Genomic DNA, 23,041 nt, shown 5'->3' with positions numbered 1-23,041 from the left:
GGCAACCACTATCTTACCTTATGTAAAATAGATTTGCCTCTTCTGGACATTTCATATACATTCAAGACAGTATGTGGTCTTTTGGACCTGGTTTCTTTCATTGAGGATAGTGTCTCCAGGGCTCATCCATCTTGTAGCACAAATTGGCACTTCCCTCCTTTTTTTTCCCTAAAGTGGAAGCTGTATTTAATGAGGCCAGGACATATTCAAACAGAATTCTTTCCTCTGCTGAGACTAATTTTTTTATTTGCATAGGCTATGTAACTTTTAAAATATTGAGATATAATTGACATATAATATTCATTTCAGATGTCTAACATAATAATTTGATATTTATATATATGATCATTCCTTTTTATTACTGAATAATATTTTATTGTATGGGTATGCCACATTTTGTTCATTCATTCTTCAGTTTGTAGCCATTTGGGTTGTTTCTACTTTTTAGATATTGTGAATAATGCTGCTTTGAACATTTATGCTTGTCATATAAATATTTTTTATAGTTGTATATTTTCTTTTTCTAAAATTTTAAAAAATATCTAATTTATTTTTTAGAGAGAAGGGAAGGGAGGCAGAGAGAGGGAGAGAACATCGATTGGTTGCCTCACGCGCGCCCCCAACTGGGGACCTGACCCAGGCATGTGTCCTGACTGGGAATCAAATCGGTGACCTTTGGGTTTACAGGCTGGTGCTCAATCCACTGAGTCACACCAGCCAGGGCTGTAATTGTATATTTTCATTTCTCTTAGGTATATAACCAGTAGTAGAATTGCTGGGTCATGTGGAAAATCCATGTTTAACATTTTGAGAGCTGCCAGACTTTCTGAAAGTGCTGCAACATCTTACATTACCATTAGCATTGTGTGAGGGCTCCAGTCTTTCCACATCCTCATCAACACTTGTCATTGTCTTTTACATTTTAGCTATACTAGTGGGTGTGAACAGGTATCTCATTTTGGTTTTGATTTACAGTTCTCTGATGTCTAAGATGTTGAGCATCTTTTTGTGTGCTTATTAACCATTTGTATATCTTTTTTGGAGAAATGTTTATTCAATTCCTTTGCTAAAATTTTCAACTGGTTTGTCTTTTTTTATTGTTAACTTGTAAGAATTCCATATGTATTCTACATAATAACTCCCTTACCAGATATATGATTTGCAAATATATTCTCTCATTCTGTGGATTGTTTTTTTTTTTTTTTTTTTTTTAATTTATTGATTTCAGAAGGAGAGAGGAAGGGAGAGAGAGAAAGAGAGAGAGAGAGACTCATTTGTTGTTCCACTTATTTATACATTCAGTGGTTGATTCTTGTATGTGTCCTGACTGGGCATCAAACCCACAGCCTTGGTGTACTGGGACGGTACTCTAACCAACTGAGCTACCCAGTCAGGGCATTGTTTTATTTTCTTGATGGTGTCCTTTGAAACACAAAAATTTTAATTTTGGTTTAATTTATTTTTTTTCCTTCTGTCACTTGTGTGTCTCATCTAAGGATCCTTAGCCTGATTCAAGTTCACTAAGATTTGCTCCTATGTTTTCTTCTAAGAGTTTTATAGTTTTTGCTTTTACATTAAGGTCTTTGATCTATTTTGCATGTGTTGGGAGAAAGAGGTCCAACTTCATTCTTTCGCAAGTGGAAATTCAGTTGTCCCAGAACCATTTGTTGGAAAGGTTTTTCCTTGCCTTACTGTCTTGGCGTTCTTGTCAAGAATCAGTTGATGATAAATGTTAGGATTTATTTCTAGACTTGCATAACTTTTTATTGGTCACAAATTTGCTTGAATTTAGCAACCTGAATGACAAACATTAGGTGTGATTTGGCCTTCATTGTACCATACAGATATCTCCAAAAATTGTCAGCTTTTAAAGTTCTGACATGATAAATAGGCGTCAGAGAAACACAAAATGCTGAGTTTGAGTTGAACTGTAGCCTTGTTTGGTCAGTAATTTACCTCCGAGTCTAGGTCGTGCAGAGTAGTATATTTATGCTGGTTTATCATCTGGATTTGATGTATAGTGAAGTGGTGTTATCTGACTTCTATCCGTTTCTCACAAGAGCCTGGAGAGGCAAAGCATGCGTGTATTTGCACTGAAGCTTGTTGTCTGGATCAGCCTTTCCTGGATCCCATTTATTTGGCTGCCTGCTGCGGCACTGGATAGGAGGGTGATGGAGGTCAAGTCCTGCCTGGAGTTAAACTGTGCAGGCTCAGATCCGGGCTTCTCTGGACTCTGTCAGACATTGGGCAAGTTATTCAGCTTTTGCTGGGTCTCAGTTTCTTTATCTGTATAGTGACAATGAGAAAGTCCTCGATATAGTGCCTGGCACATAGTAGATGCTCAGTAAATGTTCTTGTTATTATTCTGCAAGATTTAGTACATATGGAAAAAGGAAAGTGTTTTTAACTAAAACCATTGGGGAAACACGGAGTTAAGGTGTTTTTGCTGTAGGACTTTTCAGAGCTTTTCGTGTGCTCAGGTGTGTTGTGACTCTTCGCTGGAGGAGCAGAGGATGCAGCTATTGCTTTCTTAGCTTCCCTGTTCACACTTCTGCAGAAATTCCAGTCTGAGAAGTGCAAGTCTAGACCAGACCAGTGGGGCTTTACCTCCTCTTGGCTCTTCACTGGGGCGAAGACTCCTACAGTCAGTCAGTGCCCAAAGTTCGGACGAAGAGAGGGGTCTAGTCGTGACTAAGTGGATAGCTGTGTGTCTAGTACTAAAGCAGACAGAGACTGAGGTTTAAAACATAACTTAGTGAAGCTCTGTCAAGCACCTGCTACCTGTGAGCCTGGGTCCAGGTGCTGCGGATACAGAGGAAGCTAAGAGGTGGCTCTTGCCTTCAAAGAGTTGGGGAGGACTCAGGCGAGTAGAAAGTAGCTCTAAAAGTGCTGTAATATGTCATATGTGGACGAGGGCGGGCATGTAGACAGACAGCAGCTCAGCGTCCCCAGGGAGAGCAGGGACGTTGAGCTGTCATTTTTATTATTGCTGTTGTTTATTCTATTACAGTTGTCCCAGTGTTTTCCCTTTTGCCCCCCTCCATCATGAGCTGTCATCTTGAAAAATAAAAAGGAATCTGCTAGGTGGGGAAGGCAAGGGGGGTTCAGGCAGGAGGGGAGAGTGTGAGCAAAGACTATCTACCCACCCAAGGGACCGTCCTCACACGGCCTCTGCCTGCCGCATCCTCACTGAGTGGGAGAATGTCCCCTAGGCATTGCCTCACACCCTGAAGAGCTTGTTTGGAATATCTTCAGTGGTGACAAATTTTAAAAAATTATTCAGTAATTTTTGAGTATATTCTTATGAAAAACTTATACAATGTGGAATATGTGAAAAATGCAGTTGCCCGTTCCACCCCCCTCCATGTATCCCACTCTTTTTACCCTAGTTAACAATTTGATGATTTGCTCTCAGACCTTTTATAGTGTGCTCACATGAGTACTTATATAGAGACTTATAAATTTCTATGTTCAATCTGGCAGCCAGGGTGATATTTTTAAAGCCAAGTTCTGGTGATGTTGGTCCCCTCTTAAAACTCTCTCTTGGTTTCCTGTTGCACTAAAATAAAACCCTAACTTGGCCAGGCCCATGAGTTCTCGCACCTCAGCCCTGATAAAAAAAAAAACACTCAGAAAAATGGGAATAGAGGGAGCATACCTCAACATAATAAAGGCCATATATGAGAACCCTGAAGCCAACATCATACTCAATGGGCAAAAACTTAGAGCACTCCCCCTGAGATCAGGAACAAGACGAGGTTGTACACTCTCCCCACTCCTATTCAATATAGTCTTAGAAGTCCTAGCCATAGCAATCAGACAAGAAAGAGGAATAAAAGGCATCCAAATTGGAAAAGAGGTACTAAAACTGTCACTATTTGCAAATGACATGATAGTGTACATAGAAAACCCTAGAGACTCCACCAAAAACTACTCAATAAGTGAATTTGGCAAAATAGCAGGATACAAAGTCAATATTAAAAAATCAAACACATTTTTATATATCAATAATGAAATATCACAGATAGAAACTAGAAAAAAATCCAATTTACTGTAGCAACAAGAAAAAAAAGTACTTAGGAATAAACTTAACCAAGGAGGTAAAAGACCTGTACTTGGAAAACTACAGAACTTACTTCTTTAAGTAAGAAAGATACAAATGAATGGAAGCATATACTGTAGTGTGTTCATGAGTTGGAAGAATTAACATCATTAAAATGACCATACTATCCAAAGCAATGTATAGGTTCCACACAATCCCTATTAAAATACCAATAACATATTTCCCAGACCTAGAACAAATACTTCAAAAATTTATATGGAACCAAAAATAATCCCGAATAGCTACAGCAATCTTAGGAAAGAAGAACAAAGTAGGAGAGATCACAATACCTGATATCAAACTATATTATAAGGCCAATGTAATCAAAACAGCCTGGTACTGGCATAAGAACAGACATATATATCAATGAAACAGAACAGAGAGCCCAGAAATAAACTCAGGTCTCTAAGGTCAATTAGTATTTGACGAAGGGGGAAGGAGCATAAAATGGCGTGAGAAGAGCCTCTTCAACAAATGGTGCTGGGAGAACTGGACAGAGACGTGCAAAAAAATGAAAGTAGACCACCAACTTACACCACACACCAGAATAAACTCAAGATGGATCAAAGACTTAAAAATGTAAGACATGACATCACAAAAGTCCTAGAGGAAAACATAGGCAGGAAAACTTCAGATATTCCACACAGCAATATTTTCACCAATACATCTCCTAGAGCAAGGGATATAAAGGAGAGAATAAAGACTACATCAAACTAAACAGTTTATGCTTAAAGAAAACATCAGCAAAATGGAGAGTGAACCAAACGTATGGGAAACATATTTGCCAATGATACCTCAGACAAGGGATTGATCTCCAAAGAACGTATATGACTCAACACCAGGAAGACAGACAACCCAATTAAAAATGGGCAAAGGACCTGAACAGACACTTCTCCAAGGAGGACATACGGAGGATCCAAAGGCGTATGAAAGAATGCTCAACATCAGTAGCCATCAGAGAGATGCAAATAAAAACCACAATGAGATACCACCTCACACCCGTCAGAATGGCCATCATCAACAAACCAGGAAACCTAATTGGTGGTGAGGATGTGGAGAAAGGGGAACCCTAGTGCACTGTCAGTGGGAATGCAGACTGGTGCAGCCACTGTGGGAAACAGTATGGAATTTCCTCAAAAAACTAAAAATGGAACTGCCTTTTGAACCAGTGATTTCACTGCTGGGATTATACCTGAAGAATCCTGAAACACCATTCAGAAGAACCTGTGCACCCCTAGGTTCATTGCAGCACTGTTTACAATAGCCAAGTGCTGGAAACAGCCTAAGTGCCCACCTGTAGGTGAGTGGACCAAAAAACTGGTGCATTTACACAGTGGAGTACTACGCAGCAGAAAGAAGGAACTCCTGCCTTTCATGACAGCATGGATGGAACTGGAGAGTATTATGCTTAGTGAAATAAGCCAGGCAGCAAAAGACAAATACCATATGATCTCACCTAATATAGGAACCTAATGAACAAAACAAATGAACAGAATAGAACCAGAGGCATGGAAACAAGGAACAGACTGACAGTGACTAAAGGGGAGGGGGGAGGGGAGAAGTGGGGAAAGAAAGGGGAAGGGTCTAGTCAAGGAATTAGTGTAAATCACCCATGGACATGGACAACAGGGTGGGAAGTGACTGTGGCAGGGGGATGGGCGGGACAGGAGAGAGCAATGTGGGGAAAATGGGACAAGTGTAATAGAACAACAGTAAAAAATAAAAAGTCCTCCCCCAGAATTTCATGCTTGCCGAAAGCCAGTGCAAGTGTCCAGCCTTCCAACCAACGAGGGCCAGTGCTAGCCATGTTTGCTTTGCCTCCTTCCCACTGCCGTGTTTAGCAAGGGGGTCAAGTCTCCAGTCATGCATGCATAGCACAAACCCCTCCCACATTTTAGGGGAGCGTGTGTCCCCCCATTACAATACCTCAGGAAAGCTGAAAATAAGAAGCCTAGGTGTGGGTGGAGAGTGGCGTGGTTGGGGTGGAATGGGAAGCCAAGGTGTTTGTGGTGAGAGATGGCTGTGTTCTGGGTTGGATGACAACCGTGACAGCAGTTGATGGGTTGAAACATGCTTTGGAGGGACAACTCACATGTTGGTGTGGAAGAAAGGAAAAAGGGTGATTTTTAGTTCTTAGCTTTAAAATTTGCTAGAGCAGTTAGGTACATATAATAGAGCCATTGGCTGGGGAGGACAGGTCTGGGGGCTGGGGAGAATCACGTGTTCTGTTTTGGAAGGCCGGGTCTGGGACGCCAATGGGCTGTCCAAGCCGAGTGTTTTGCAGGCTACGAAGGATGCAAGCCTGGAGCTCAGGAAAGAGGTGAGGTCGTAGGCAATACGTCCTGGTCTCTGTCCCTGGTTCCTGGCGCAGAGCTCCTAAAGCCCTTGTGCATTCCTGAGCGATAAGAGTACGGGAGCACCTTGTTCTGATGTGGAGGCTCTGGGTGGCTCCTGGGTGGGCTGGCGCCAGAGACTGAGCCCTGATTAGAAGCTTGGGATCTTCAGCCCCCACCCCCAGTTCTCCCAGAGGGAATGGACATGGATTAATAAATAATCAGTCATGCCTGTGCACGGAAGCTCCGTGAAACCCCAACAGTAGGGGGCTCACAGAGCTTCCAGGTCAGTGAACACAACCACAAGCCAGCAGCGACACACCCCAACCCCACGGGACAGAAGCTCCTGAGCTCGGGACCCTCCCCAACCTCATCCTGTGTGTGTCTTCATCTAGTTGTTTATCTGTGTCCTTTATCATATCTTTTATAATAACCCAGTAATAGTAAGTAAAGAGTTTCCTGAGTTCTGTGAGCTGTTCTAAGCAAGTTAATTGAACTCAAGGAGGGGTTGATGGAACCCCTGATACACAGCTGTTGATCAGAAGCCCAGGTGACAGCCTGGACTTGCTCCTGGTGTCTGAGGCAGGGCAGTCTGTGAGACTGCGCCCCTCACCCGTGGGGTGTGACCCTATGGCTGGGCAGACTGTGTCTGAAGTGAGTCAGATTCATGGGACAGTCAGCTGGTGTCTCAGAGCATCGCTTGGTGTGGGGGAACCCCCACCCATGGAGTCAGAAGTGTTGTGAGGGAAGGAGAACAGAACAGAAAGACAGGAGGGAAACTGGGTGGTTTTTCTCGCACAGGAGGGATCTGGTTGTCAGAGCAGTTTGGGGGGCACCAGCCTTGAGGCAGTGTTGAAAGCCCTGGGCCTGGGTGGCATCACCTGGCAGGGCCCAGCAGTCAGAGAGGCTGGGCGGTGAGACTGGGCAGCTGCCTGGGGGCCGTCCTGGGTTGTCTGTGCTGATGGGGTGGAAGGGTGGACTGGGAGATTGGGGGGGGGGGCGTTCCTGGCGGGGTAGTGGGTGGGGGTTAGAGGCAAATGAAACGGGACTCTGGCAGGAGCAGGGGTGAGTTCCAGGGTGCCACAGGGGAAGGGAGCTGCGGACTGCACAAGGAAGGAGGTTTCTGGAAGGGAGCAGGCCGGGGCCTGAGAGGCCGAGGGGTTGGATGGGCACGTGTGCACAGTGCGCGTCCCTGGACGGTCGCTGAGGCGCAGGGGCAATGCTGAGCCTGGGAGGCGGGGCAACACGCACAGCAGCCCCGCAGCTGTAGGTGAGGGAGCAGGAAGCGCAGCAGGGGTGCGGCTCTAGGCACAGGGACTTCGAAGGAAAGCGGTCTGGAAGTGGCCGTGGGGCCCCAGGAACTCACCTCACTTCACACGTCTGAAGCAGGTGGGTGTGAGGATGGCGCAGCGGTCGCCCCGGCACCCCGCGGAGGGGACTCGCGCTGGGAGGCCAGGTCCCAGTGCTGCGGGAGGTGGGAGAGCGCGAAGCAGAGGCTGCGTACCCAGGGGACTGACGCAGCGGCAGGGTGGGGCACCGCCGGTCCTCGCAGGGGTGCGCTTTCTGATGACTCCCAGAGAAACCAGAAGAATCCAGTCTTCATAGGCTTGAGCTGATGCGGGTGGTTCCTGGGGCGACGCCGGCTTGATGAGAATGTCGGGACCCACATGGCTCCTTCGTTGAGTGACGGGGGGACCTTGGGGTGGCGAGGAGAAGCGGGCTCCTGGGAGGCTCGTCCAGGTCAGCTCCCCCGCAGACCCGGCTCAGAAGCACAGCGGGTGGGGAAGGGCGCTCCCCAGCAGAGCCACGCTCTGCCCCCCCAACCCCCCATCCCTGTCCCCACCCCCATCCCCGTCAGGGGGCTTAGCCAGGTGGGCCAGGGCTGCTCCCCCTGCTTGCCCGCCCGCAGGCCCGGCTGGGTGCTTCCCGGGAAGACTGTCCTCAGGGTTTCTCTACGTTGCATTGCACGAGGCCCCAAGCCTCCCCTGTGACCAGCTCTGCGTTACTGTGACGCCTCCCCTCTGTGGGGGCTCTGGCTCAGCGTTTCGTGGTTAGGTCCCACACCACATCTGCCCAGCCCCACCCGTCTTTCGGGTCTGGCCGTGAAGAGTTGCCATATGTCAAGTGCCCCTGCTGAGAGCTGGTTGCCTGGGCTGGGGCGGGGGTCCCCTCTAGCTGCCCAGGGCCATGGGCTGACCCACAGCGGGAGGGTGGGGTGACGACCGGGATGTGGCGCCGGGCTCACTCTCCTTCCCCTCCCCGCAGCACTGATGTCTTCATCTGCACGAGCCCCATCAAGATGTACAAGTACTGTCCCTACGAGAAGGTAAGACGTGCAGCCTGCTCGGGTAGGGCCTGGCACTTTGCTCTTCTCGCTCTTACCCTGCAGGTCCTAGGAAAGGGGCGCTGGCTCTTGGCACACCCAGCGGGCGCCGCACGGGGCCTCTGCGCAGCCGCCGGAGGCAGGGGTGGCCTGGTGCCTGCCTCTGCTTGCGTGGGTCCCTCCTGTCTCTCTGCCGGGTCTCCTCCCCCGACGGCCTTCGGTAGCGCCAGTCCCTCAGTCTGCCACCTCGTCTGGGTGGGGCCTGGTGAAGACAACAGGCTCCCTGGGAAGGGTGACCACCCACATCTCAGCACAGTGTCGTTCATGAAGGGCGGGCAGGGGGAGAAAATGTGTCTGTGGAAGGGCCGCAGGCAGCCCGAATTCACACGCTAGGGCACACGGATTTCTTTACACAGGAAGTCTTGCAAAGGGGAACTAGTTGAATTTTGCTTCATAGTCACTTTATCATCGTTATTGAAAATACTAGGATTACATGAAACAGACTTTTCTGGAAATTGAGAACCTGCGGTTGATCAAACCGAAGGGAAGGTCTGTGGCCCAAGAGGTGGGCATTCATACCAGAGCTGGGCCCAGGGCCCGGCCCCTCCTGAGGAGGCTCAGGCAGCACTGCCCACGCCCAGGGCCTCCCTGGTCAGGGGCTGGCTCGGCCCTTCACCCTGAGTTCCGGCAAGTGTCTCCAGCTCCCTATTAGAAGCAAAGTGCACATAGTCAGCCAGCATGGGATGCCCTCTGTGTGCTTTAAATGGACTGCGCACTCACACTTCCTGGGCAGTTACCGCAGTGTTATTTATGCACGGTGCTCGGGACCCACCATTTCACTGCACGCTCCCGGCACCCCACCCCCCGGTTATCCTTACGCCCTTAGAACACGCAACAAACATGGGTTTGGTTACACTCAGGAGTTAATCACTTCCCCAAAGTCAGGAAGTGTGCAGTTAGGACGGGGGCCAGGTCCACTGTTCGTAGTAGAGCAGTGACCCAGTCAGGCCCCTTGGCCAGCGGGTCTGCACCCCCAGGACACTTGAATAGAAGTGGGTGTTTTCTGGTCTCTCCCTAGAGCTTCTGAATTAGAATCTCTGGGAGCAGCTGAGTGTATTTAAGCACGCTGTCAGGTGTGCCCTTACTTTTGAGAACGATGGGCTATAGTAACTGTTTCAACCGAGGTGGTACGCGGGCGTCAGGATGCTTGTCCAGCTCCTACTGAAGTAAGACTGATAAGATGGCTGTCAGTCATCCATTCCCGTGGATTTAAGTGTCACCTGTATGCCTGCAGTCCCCGTGTGGCCTCAGCCCAGGACTCTCCTCTGAGCTCTGGGCAGCTCAGACCTGGCACGCCTGTTGCTGGGCGCTGCTGTTCCCATCCCACGCCCGTGCCTCTCCTCTCCGGCTGGAAGCAGGGGCCGTCCTGGCGACATCCTTCTGACCCCCACCTGCAGCACATCAGCAAGTCCCAGCTGCTGGAGGTCTGTTCCTGAAATGTATCTGGCATCTGGCTCCTCCCTTTTCTTGTTGCCATCACCTCAGCATTCCTTCCCAGAACTGAGAGAGAGCCTCCTGACCCATCTGCATTTCAGTCCCACACAGAGCCCCCGGGGTCCTCATAAGCAGTGCATGTCAGCCTCCTACTGTGGAACATGTCCATGCTTTCCCCCTGCGCTTAAAGTAGAATGCAAGGAGGTATAAACATGCGATCCACACACATGCAGACTCCTTCCCAACACCTACGAGGCCCTGCCTAACCTGCCCTCCCGCCCAGCGCCACGTTCCTGTCCTCTCCCTTCACAATGCTTTGTATTCCTCTGCTTCTGAGCACACCATGCATTCTTGCTTCCTGCCCTTGCACTTGCTGGGTCTTCTGCCTGCTTGTTTGCTCTTCATCCTTCAGGCCTCAGCTCAGCAGCCTCCCACGGCATCCGACTGTATCTAAAGTACATTCTTCCTCCGCCTTGTAGTTGCATCTCTCAGCCCTTTGTTTGCTGCGTAACACTTAAGTAGTCCCTCACTTATGGCGGGCATTACATTCCAGACCCCCCGCGAAGTAGGAACCTTACATTTATTTTAGTACTTATATATATTTTAAGGCCTTATAAACCCTTCCCACACACTTATAAACTGTTTCCAGTCCCTTATTAACCTTTCCCATTCCCTTATAACCTTTTCCACACTTTTATAAACACTACTTATGTTCTTAAACATATTCTACGCTCTTAAACCTATGTAACTTTAACAACATATGTATACAGTACTGCAAAATCCGCGATATAGCAAAAAATCCACGATAAATAATTAAACAATATTTTAAAAAATCCCGTGATACAGGGAGGCCGCGATAAGTGAACCACGATATAGAGAGGGACTGCTGTACCACCATTTGAAGTGGGTTTATTTCTCTGTCCGTATCTTGTCATCTGTTTGTTTCACCCACTAGACCGCAGGAGCCATGAGGGCAGGGACGATGGCTGTCTCGCAGAGTACTGATTTCGGTGCCCAGCTCACAGCCTGGCATGTTGTCAGCACTCAGTATTTGTTGTTGGATGAATAGATTTATTTGCTCAACAGAGTTATCAAACATCTTTTGGTAATAATGTTTGCCATTTATTTAGCACTTTTATTTTATTATTTAAAAGTGATTTCATTTATTTATTTTTAGGGAGAGGGAGAGAAAGAGGGTGAGAAACATCCAGGTGAGAGAGGAACATGCATCAGTTGCCTCTTGCACATGCCCCTACAGCGGACCAAACCTGCGACCTTTTGCTTCATGGGACGTTGCCCAGCCTGCTGAGCCACAGTGGTCAGGGACGTTGGACACTTTTACTATGGCAGGTGCTGTACTTGTAGGATCATCTTTAGGGCTCACAGCAACTCCCTGTGAAATGGGAATACAGTTGACCCTTGACAAGCACAGGGAAATGGGGCACCAACTCCCTACCCCTGCAGTCAAAAATCTGCATATAACTTTTGGCTTCCCTAAAACTTGTGTTGTCCCTTCCCACCTGAAGGGGATGGGACACCCCTACCTGCACCCTTGCAGATACCAGAACCTATAGACGCATGAGCCCCCGTATAGAGTGTATAGATCAATACATACAGTCAGCCTTTTGCATCTGCACACTCATAACCACAGATCAAAAACAGCACAGGTGTTTACTGAAGAGAATCCGCATACAAGCGGGCCTGCGCAAACCCAGGTACTTCAAGGGTCAACTGTAGTCTTCTGATCTGCCAGATGGAGCAAGAGACTGAGTGCGGGGCAGATCTAGTGCTCACAGGCAGTGCACTGGGTCCAGGTCTGCGTGTCCCTAGCCCTGCCCTTAGCCGCTTCCACAGCGGTGCCTGCTCCTTGCTGAGGATTCGGAGTACAGTGACTGTGTAAGGAGAGGTCACAGTTAGGACTCTTTTGTCACAAGCAATATCAACAGCATCCAGCCAACTTAAAACAAAATTAGAATTTATTGGAAGGATGCTGGTTTGCTCAGAGAATCAAAGGAAAATTGGACGGAGCAGGCCCCGGGCCAGCAGCGTGGGAGCCAGAGCCACAGGCGGCCTCCTCAGTGCCTGTGCCCACGGGGCTGCAGCCCCGGCCAGTTTCCATTCCTACGTTTTTGTGCCCAAGAGTCACAGTCCTAGAGAAGGAGCTTACCAGCTGAACTCAGGTCCCACCCCTCACCTGTGGCAATGAGGGGCGGGGGAGCTCCTGGGGTCCTGTTAAGGATGAGGTGGCTTCACAGAAAAAAATTCAGATGCTGTTACCAGAGGAAGGGGTGCAATAATGGTGGATACCTGGATTAAAATAAAGGAAAAAAGCAACAAAGCCCCACCCCTCTGATCCTACCACCGAGTTACAGAAGCACTGTTAACCTTCTGATGTGTTTCTTTCTACCCCAGAATTGAGTCTCTTCATTTAACCTCAAATATAAAATGTAGGCCAATTTTGAACTTAAGGAAATAATGAATTCATTCATTCAGCAAACATTTACCGAGCACCAGCTATCGTCGTCGTCGTCGTCGGCAGCCGTCCGTCTCGAGAGACGATGGTGTAGCTTCTTAAGAGTCTATCTGCACCACCGAGAATGGCTGTGCAGTCCGACTCGGGAGTGACATGGTATCTGTCTCCTCCCGTGTTGAATCGACATCTTGTGATGACGCTGAAGCTACAGAGCCTGGGCAGGGTAATATGGAGGGTCTGCTGTTGCCCATGCAGCAGACCCCCCCTCTCTTCGCAGCTGAAGGGTCCAAGGGAAAGACGGAGTCGATACAGCTTGGGTTCAGGTGCGCCGCAGGAGTTGCCGGTGTTGACTACAACGTCAAACCGCCTTAGGGACTCCAGCTCCGGATTTTCTGTCGGGGTTTACTCCCTTAGCCTTTCCCCTGAAGAGGTATGCCGCAAGGCAGCGGAGGTTTTTTGGAGTCAGGGTTTTCCTTCTCTGATGTACCCTGACTGGAAGATCGAACCAGCGACACTTAGCTCGCAGGCCGACGCTCAATCCACAAGCTATAACACTTAAAAAATGCCCCATCTGTGCTTTCAGGAGCTGCTGACAGTGTGGCCGGCACACAGCAGGCTGTCACTGTTTCACAGCCCCTGTGGCCATCCAGGAGGAGGAAGCCATGGCTTGTTCTTCAGGAAAGTACCAAAGAGTCAGTCATGGGAATGAGCAGGCAAAGAAGGTCAGGGAGTGATTTCTGAGTGTTGCAAATAGCACGTGCAAACACCAAGAGGCGTAAGGGGGAGCTTGGAGGGTGGGGATGGCATGCGGGGAGAGGCGAGAGATGAGTTGAATAAGCAGGCAGAGCCTTTAGTAATCAGGAGTTTGCACTTCCAGCTACAGGCACTGAGAGGCCTTTGAGAGTTTTTAAGCAAATCTGTCACAAACCCCATTGTGTTTCTGAAAGCCCCCTGCAGCAGCCTGGCAGGTCACCGGTAGTCTTCACCCCGAGCCTGGAGACCGCAGGGAGCCTGCTGCAGTGAACTGGGTGGAATATAATGATGACCTAAACCAAGACAGTGACAAAGGCCCACAGGACAGTCACCATGGCAGTGACTTGTTACACCCATGAGAAATAATGAATGCCTAATAGAAAAATGCACTGTGGATGCTAATAGAAAGTTTTCTGAAAGCAAAAAACACAGTGAACATAAGCACAGATTACTGAAAGTTGAAATGACTTTTTCTATTAGAATGATCATTTAAAGTTATAATAACTAGTATTGGTAAAGGTTTGTAAAAACCAGTATTTCAGATAGGGCTGGTAGAAAGAAACTAATAAAACCTTTCCAGTTAGTAAATTGGCAGAACACTCAAAGGCCTTTAAAAATGCTCTTATTTGCCCTGGCTGGTATGGCTCAGTGGATTGAGCACTGGCCTGCAAACCAAAGGGTCGCTGGTTTGATTCCCAGTCAGGGCACATGCCTGGGTTGTGGGCCAGGTCCCCAGTTGAGGGTGAGCGAGAGGCAACCACACACTGATGTTTCTCTCCCTTTCTTTCTCCCTCCCTTTCCCTCTCTCTAAAAATAAATAAATAAAATCTTAAATAAATAAAAATTGCCCTTATTATTTTTTGCATCTGATTTCTTAAGATATCATGTAAACTCAATGTCATTGAACTCCTTAAAGGACAATCAGCACCACAGTCAAGACAGAGAACATGTCCAAAGCACCCCTACAGGCTGTCATGGGAGCCCCCACTTCTGTGAACTGTACCTTCAAGAGCTTTACACAGCCCTCACAGTAACCATCCTGAAACATGCTAGGGTATTCTATTCTTCACAAGGCCTGCCTTCAAAGGAAACTATTTAATCGGAGCCTGAGTGACTCAACTCCAGCCCATCTGGTCATCTATCCCACCTAAGGCAGGAAAAAAATCCCCAGCACTGGTGAAGCTCACAGACAAGAAGCATAGGCTCACTAAAAGACAGGCTTACATGGCAAAGGAATCCATCAGCAAAACGAAGGCAGCCATAGACTGGGAGAAAATATTTGCAAATCATATACTTGATAAGGGGTTAATATTGAAAATATATAATAAATTCATACAACTCAATAACACACAAAAGAAGAAGAATCTAGTTTTTCAAGTGGGCAGAAGTTCTGAATAGACATTTCTCCAAAGAGGACATACAGATGGCCAATAGATATATGAAAAGATGCTCAACATCACTAATCATCAGAAAAATGCACGTCTGAACCACAACGAGATACCACCTCACACCTGTCAGAATGACCATCATCAACAAATCAACAAACAACACGTGCTGGCGAGGATGCGGAGAAATCGGAACCCTAGTGCGCTGCTGGTGAGAATGCAGACTGGTGCTGCCACTGTGGAAAACAGTATGGAGTTTCCTCAAAAAATTTAAAATGATACTACCTATGGTCCAGAAATTCCACTTCTGGGTATTTATCCAGAAAAAGCAAAAGCACTAACTTGAAAAGATATGTATGTGTGGGACTTCCAGTCAAGATTATGGAGTAGGTAAATGCTATGCCCCCCTCCTCCCACAACCACATCAAAATGATAACTAAACTACAGAACAACCATCATTGAAAACCACCTGAAGTCTAGCCTGAACAGAAGTCCCATAACTAAGGATGTACAGAAGAAGCCACATCAAGACTGGTAGGAGATGTGGAGATGCAGAACCGGCAGGTCCCATACCCAACTGGGAGGGAGTTCTTGGTTATGGAAGTCCCCACATAGGAGTGACGGGTCCCAGCTCCACAACGGGCTCACCGTCCCAGGGTTTCAGCGCCTGGAAGAGAAGGCCCTGTAACTTGTGGCTGTGAAAGCCAGTGGAGAGTGTGGCTGAGGGAATTCCATCCAGGTGAGATGGACGGCTTCTGGAGTCCCAGGCATTCCTCTTAGAGGGCCCACACGTGGACTTATTCACAGGTAGCCTCGCTGGCTCCAGGCTGCAGGGCTGGGCAGCAGCTTGAAAGGTTTAAGGAACATAAGGAGAGGAACTGAATTGTCTGGCTTCAGACTGAGGGCTGGAGGGGCAGATTTCTCCCAAACAAAGTGCTGACAGAGGCTATTGCTCCTTTGTTGAGCCCTTCTCCCACTGAGGCTCAGTGCTGTGTCTGAGACTCCATCCACCTGGCGATCACTGTTCACCAGGCCCTGGTGATTCCCTGAAACCCCGCTCCACTAGACTTGGAGGCCCACGCCAGCCACTTCCAGTGGCTTTTCCATACAAATGGCCTCTCTTGATTGTGCTGTGCACTCTCCTAAAATCTGAAAGGTTCACAACGCCCAAACAAATAGTATCTGGCCTCTGAATGCCCTGTACCTCTTGCTAAGCATTCCCACAGCCAGCGCTAGTGGCAGCGTGCCTCTCCCAGGAACCTCTGAGCCTAGCACAAGTGGCAGTCATCTGCAGATCATTTGTAGCTCATACCAAGGGGCCCCAGGCAGGGCACAGGCAATGACTGGCTTTCGCCTGCATCAGGGCTCCTCCCAAGAGACCACACAATCAACACATCTGGTGGCCATCTTCAGACCACACCAGGAAGATACACAAGAGACTGTGGCCACTCCAGAGCAACACCAACCATCTTCATAAATGACACACCCTAAGGGAGGAGTCGGGTGGCACCAGAGCCACAGTAAAGCAAATTCTGCTGCATAGGGTCAGCCCCTGCACAGCAGCTCCTACACTGCAGTCACAGCCAGTCCTCACAACCAGGCACTGAGGTGCCAACAGCAGTCAAGGCTCAACTACAACAGGAGAGCACACACAAGCCACAAAGAGACACGCCTGGAGCACTGGCTTAGGAGATTATACCAAGGGCCCAACAGGACGCCTAGTACATTAGGCTGCTCTGCCAAGACTGGGAGACACAGCAGTCCCACCTAATGCATATAAACAGGGAGGCAGTTGAAATGAGGAGAGAAAGAAACATGTTTCAAATGAAAGAACATAACAGAACTCAAGAAAAAAACAAAATGGAGACAAGCAATCTACCAGAGGCAGAGTTCAAAACCCTTGTTATTAAGGATGCTTAAAGAACTTAGAGGGGAAAATGAATGATCTCAGTGAAAACTTGCACAAAGACATAGGAAACATAAAAATGAAGATAGAAAACAAAAAAGAACCAGTCAGAAATGAAAAATACAGTAAGTGAAAGGAAGGATACACTAAAGGAGATCAATAGTAGATTAGATGAAGCAGAGGATCAAGTCAGCAATTGGGAAGATAAGGTAGCAGAAAACATCCAAGTAGAACAGCAGAAAGAAAAGAGAAACCAAAAATGAGGATAGTTTGAGATGCCTCTGGGACAATATGAGGTATGCCAACATTCACATCACAGTGTTACCAGAAGAGAGAGTGCGAGGGATTGAGAACCTATTTGAAGAAATAATAACTGAAAACTTCACTAACATGGCAAAGGAAATAGACATGTAAGTTCAGGAAGCACAGAGTGTCCCAAACAGAGACCCGCAAAGATCTATACCAAGACACATCATAATTAAAATGCAAAAAGTTAAAGACAAAGAGAGAATCTTAAAAGCAGCAAGGGAAAAGCAGTTAAGTTACCTACAAGGATGTTCCCATAAGACTGTCAGCTGGTTTCTCAACAGAAACTTTGCAGGCCAGAAGGGATTGGCAAGAAATACTCAAATTGACAAAAAGCAAGAACCTACAACTGAGATTACTCTACCCAGCAAAGCTATCATTTAGAATGGAAGGGCAGATAAAGAGCTTCCCAAACAAGGAAAAGCTAAAGGAATTCATCTCCCGCAAACCAGAATTATAAGAAATGTTAAAGGGACTTCCTGAAGAAGAAAAAAACAATAAAAAATATGAGCAATAAAATGGCAATAATTACATCAATACATCAATAATTACTTTAAGTGAAAATGGATTACATGCTCCAATCAAGACATACATTGGCTAAATAGATAACAAAACAAGACCCATAACTAAAGTTCAGAAGACACACACAGACTGAAAGTAAAGAAATGGAGAAAGATGTTTTGTGCTAATGGAAATTAGAAAATAAGGTGAGGTAGCTGTAAGAACAGAGTCACTCAGAGAACCCTCAAGACGCAGCGAGCAGAAAAAAAAGTTTATTGAGGGAATTAGCAAGTGGGGAGGAAGCCATGCCACGAATAGCTCTGACTCCAGCCTACTAAGGGGGAAGTGCCTTGCTTTATAGGGGGAATAAAAAAGAAACTATTGAATTTAGTTGTTTATCTCACAGCTGGCTGATCAAGGCTGAATGCGGTTCAGTTTGGCACATTCTGTGATCACGGGAAAGTCCAAAACAGCAGCAGGTGGGCGGGGGGGCGGGGGAGGGCATGGGAACCGAGGCTGTCAGTAGCAATATTTATATCAGACAAAATAGACTTTAAAACAAGGGCTATAACAAGAAACAAAGAAGGACCCAGGAGTTCCACTTCAGGGTATTTATTCAAAGAAACTCATTAAAAAATGAAGGAAATCTTGCCATTTGCAACAACAGGGATGGACCATGAGGGAATTATTCTTAGTGAAATAAATCAGATAGAGAAACACAAATACAATATGACCTCACTTATATGTACAGACAAGAAAACCCAAGCTCATGGATATAGAGAAGCGATTGTTGGTTACCAGAGATGGTGGGTGGGTAGTGCGGTGGAACAGGTGAAGGGATTCAAAAAGTACTAAATTCCAGTTATAAAATAAGTAAGTCCTGTGGATGTAATTTATAACATGTACTGTATATTTGAAAGTTGCTAAGAGAGTAGATCTTAAATGTTTTTATTCACAAGAAAAAAATTGTAACTATGTATTGTGATGGGTCTTAACTAGGCTGTGGTGGTGATCATTTCTCAATACATACAAATATCAAATCATTATGTTGTATGCCTGAAATTAATATAATGTTGTATGTCAATTATACCTAAGTTAAAAAAACAGTACAGTGTAGAAGATGGTTCAAAGAAGAATTTTAGGCAATAAATAGATTGTTCAAAATAATATAATTAATAAACAATGAAAATGAGTAATGTATTTATTTTTACTTCGCTAAAACCTTTGCTGTTTTTGATATGTCAAGATATGGCTTGAGACGGGCCCATAAGGACTTTGAGTTTTGTGAGTGCAGCCACAACGTGCTTTATCATGCTCTGCTCTATTGCACATCACAGGTGTTGCATTTTTCACAAACTGACAAGCACCTTCACCAGCAAAAAGATTTTGACTTCTTTTATTGCCATACTTGCTTTATTGTGGTGGTCTGGAACCGAATCTCCAATATCTATGAGGTATGTTGTATAATGTCAGCCTGTTTCTGCAATGGAAAGGTATTTGCCAGAACATGTTCCCTAGCAGTAAAAATAATATAAGTGCTAACACTTAAAAATTAATTACTATGAGTTAAACATGTTACTGTGTTTTAAACATGTCATATTAAATCATTTAATCTTCATGAAAACCCCAAAGGGTGAATACCTGCATTTTATAAATGAGGTTAAGGAGACTTGACAAAGGCCTGACAAGCAGTACATGGCTGATTTGGGATTTGAACCCATGTCATCTCACATGACTGCTTTTAGAAATAGCTTACTGATTGGAGAGGTAGCAGGCCCAACCCCACATTGTTATAGTCAGGATGGCCATACATTTCAGGTAAGTGAGGTTTCAGAGGTGGCTTTCTTTCATAAAGCCTCTGTAGTTTTGACTTGTGAAATGTAAATTATATCTGACTTCTCTTCAGAAACCATGCAAGCAAGAAGAAAGAGTAAAATATTTAAAATGTTGAAAGTAAAAACCTACCACCTACAATTCTGTACCCTATGAAATTATTTTTAAAAGTGAAGGAGAAATAAAGACTTTGTCAGACAAACAGAAATTGAGGAAATCTGTTGCCAGTAGACCTGCCTTGCAAGAAATGTTAAAAGAAATTCTTCAGAGAGAAGGAAAACGATCTAGGTCAGAAACTCAGATCTATATTAAGAAAGGAAGCACATTATAGAAGAAATAATTAAAGGTAAAATAAAAACTTATTTTTAATTGATCCAATAGTTTTCTCAGAATAATATTAGCAACAGTTATAACTTCTGTATAAGTGAAATGAGTAACCTCAGTGATAAAGGGATGGGTGGGAGAAACTAGGAGTCCTTTGTTATTTTAAGGTATTTGCACTGCTTGCAAAGCAGTATTCTGTTATTTGAAAGTGAGTTAATAGTAAATGTATATTGCAAACTTTAGGGCAACCACCAAAAAGTTTTTTTTTAACTATATGCCTATTGATATACTAAGAAAGGCTAGAAAGTAGTATTGTGTAAAATGCTAAATTAAAATCACAAAGGACATAAAAAGAGTGGAAGACAAAAATAGGAACAGATTACAAGGACAAGAAATATAAATGGTAACCAAGGCAGTAGATATTAATCAAATTCTGTCAATAACCACTTTAAATGTCAAGGGTCTGGATACACCAATTAAAAGATAAAGATTGTTGGTTTGGCTAAAAAACAAGAAAACAAGGTTCAAATACATGTCTATAATAAACACATGTTAAGTATAAAGACACATACATATTGAAAGTAAAGGGATGGAGAAAGGTATATCATACTAACACTGGTCAAAAGAAAGTGAGAGTAGCCATATTAATTTCAGACAGGACAGACTTCAGACCAATAAAAATTATCAGGGATAAAGAAGGTCATTATATATAGTGATAGATGGGTTAGTTATCCAAAAAGACATAACAGTCTTTAACATGCATATGCCTAACAACAGAACATAAAAATATGTGCGGCAAAAACCGTTACAAGTGCAAGGAGAAATAGATGAATCCACTATTATATCTGGAGACGTAAACACCCCTCTATCAGAAATGGCCAGACTTAAAAAATAAGGACATAGTTGAACTCCACAACACCATCTGGATATAACTGACATCTAAAGACTATTTTTGTTCGTGGCTTGGAAAAATTAACATCATTAAAATGCCCATACTACCCAAAGCAATTTATAGATTCAACATAATTCTTATTAAAGTACCAGTGACATATTTCACAGACCTAGAACAAATACTTCAAAAATGTATATGGACCAAAGATGACCCCGAATAACCTCAGCAATGTTGAGAAAGAAGAAAGAAGAAAGTAGGAGGGATCACAATGCCTGACATCAAACTATATCACAAGGCCAGTGTAATCAGAACAGTCTGGTACTGGACTTCCAGCCAAGATGGAGACCTAGACAGACATGCTATGTCTCCCTCCACAACTAAGAATGGATACAACTACCTCAAAACTAGAGACACCCAGAAGTTCCAGAAAATCAAGCTGCATGGAAGTCCAGCAAACAAAGATATAAAGAAGAAACATTCATCCAGACAGGTAGGAGGGGCGGAGCTGGGACAGAGAGGACACGGTGTGGTGGTGGCAGCATTGGTGGTGGTGGTAGCCTGGTGGAAAGCGCAGTCACACATCTTAGAAAGTCGGAAGCGACACCTGGGGAGTGCTCCCAGCACCAGAACAGACTGCACAGGTCATGGTCCCAGCTCCGGGGAAAATAAAGCCTCATTGCTTTTGACTGCAAATCACTGGGGGTTTGGGCAGAGGAAGAAACTGCCCACGATCCTAGAACATCTGCAGACCCACCCACTCTGGGAACGACGGCCAGGGCAACAGCTAGAGAGGCGCCAGGCCCATACAGAAGTGGGAGAAGTGCCTGGAACAGGGGCAAGTGCTGAGCAAGCAGCATTGTTCCCACTCAGACCCCTCCTCCACATACAGCACCACAACATGGTGAAACGGGTTGCCCGATATTGACGAATACCTAAGGCTCCACCCATTACAACCTAACAGGTGCAACAGCTCTACCTAAGACACAGAGGCAATAAAACACAGGAGCCTCTCAAGATGAGGAGACATAGAAGTATGGCCTCCAAGAAGGAATGGATCAAGATTCCAGTGGGAGAACTAAGCGACGAGGAGATAGCCAACCTAACTGATGAAGAGTTCAAAACACTGGTGATAATGATGTTCACAGATATGATTGAGTGTAGCACACACATAGGGGAAGAAGAGAAGGCTATACTAAGTGAAATGCTGAAAAACCCACACGGAATCAGTAGCAAAGGGAAGGAAGCAGTGGTTCAAATCAATGAATTGGAACACAAGGAAGAAATAAACAATCAACCAGAACAGAATAAAGAAAGAATTTTTTTAAAGAGAGAGAGAGAGAATAAGAAGACTCTGGGACATCTCCAAAAGCGCCAACATCTGAATCATAGGATGCTAGAGGAGAAGAGGAAGAGCCAAAAATTGAAAACTTATTTGAAAAATAATGAAGGAAAACTTCCCTAATTTGGTGAAGGAAATAGATATACAAGTCCAGGAAGCACAGAGAGTCCCAAACAAGTTGGACCCAAAGAGGACCACACCAAGACACATCATAATCAAAATACCAAAGGTTCAAGATAAAGAGAGAATCTTAAAAGCAGCAAGAGCAAAGAAGAGAGTTGCCTACAAAAGAGTTCCCATAAGACTCAGCTGATTTCTCAAAAGAAACTTTGCAGGCAAGAAGAGAATGGCAAGAAGTATTCAAAGTGATGAAAAGCAAGGACCTACAACCAAGATTACTCTTCCCAGCAAAGCTATCATTTGGAATGGAAGGGCAGATGAAGTGCTTCCCAGACAAGGTAAAGCTAAGAGTTCACCATCACCAAGCCCTTATTATATGAAATGTTAAAGGGACTTATTTATGAAAAAGAAGATCAAAACTATGAACAGTAAAATGACAACAGACTCACAACTATCAACAAATGAATGTAAAAAGCAAAAACTAAAACTAAGGAAACTAAAACAGGAACAGAACCATAGATATGGAGATCATATGGAGGGGGAAGGGGGAGAATGGGGAAAAGGGTACAGGGTTCAAGAAGCATAATTGGTAGGTACAGAATAGACGGGGTTGTTAAGACTAGTAAAGGAAATAGAGAAGCCAAAGAACTTATATGCATGACCCATGGACATGAACTAAGGTGGGGGGAAGTGGGGTACTGGGTGGAGGGGGTTAAAGGGAAAAAATTGGGACAACTGTAATAGCATAATTAATAAAATATACTTTAAAAAAACAACTACAACAATAAAAGAAATATCTAATATCAGTGATCTAAGCTTCCATCCTAGGAAACTAGATAAAGAAGAGCAAATTAAATCCAATGTAAGTAGAAGAAAAGAAATAGTAAAAATTAGAGCAAAAATCAATGAAGTTGAAACAAGAAATCAATAGAGGAAAACAACAGACTTCCGGCCAAG

The 23,041-nt window shown here is 45.3% G+C and overlaps 1 protein-coding gene across 2 annotated transcripts in view; it reads left to right on the top strand.

The window, feature by feature from the left end:
- Window positions 1–23,041, top strand: part of NT5M (5',3'-nucleotidase, mitochondrial) — a 39,204-nt gene that overhangs the window by 4,469 nt on the left and 11,694 nt on the right. For both annotated transcript variants that reach the window (XM_090291915.1, XM_090291913.1), the window contains exon 3: window positions 8,701–8,761. In XM_090291915.1, coding sequence (XP_090148041.1) covers window positions 8,701–8,761 — 61 coding nt within the window. The remainder of the gene's footprint in view (window positions 1–8,700; window positions 8,762–23,041) is intronic.

The sequence above is a fragment of the Furipterus horrens genome, unplaced genomic scaffold (assembly GCF_987537825.1).
Source record: "Furipterus horrens unplaced genomic scaffold, mFurHor1.1.pri manual_scaffold_11, whole genome shotgun sequence".
Classification (NCBI taxonomy): domain Eukaryota; kingdom Metazoa; phylum Chordata; class Mammalia; order Chiroptera; family Furipteridae; genus Furipterus; species Furipterus horrens.
Note: the sequence above shows the minus strand (reverse complement) of the source record. Positions and strands in the feature narration are given on the sequence as shown.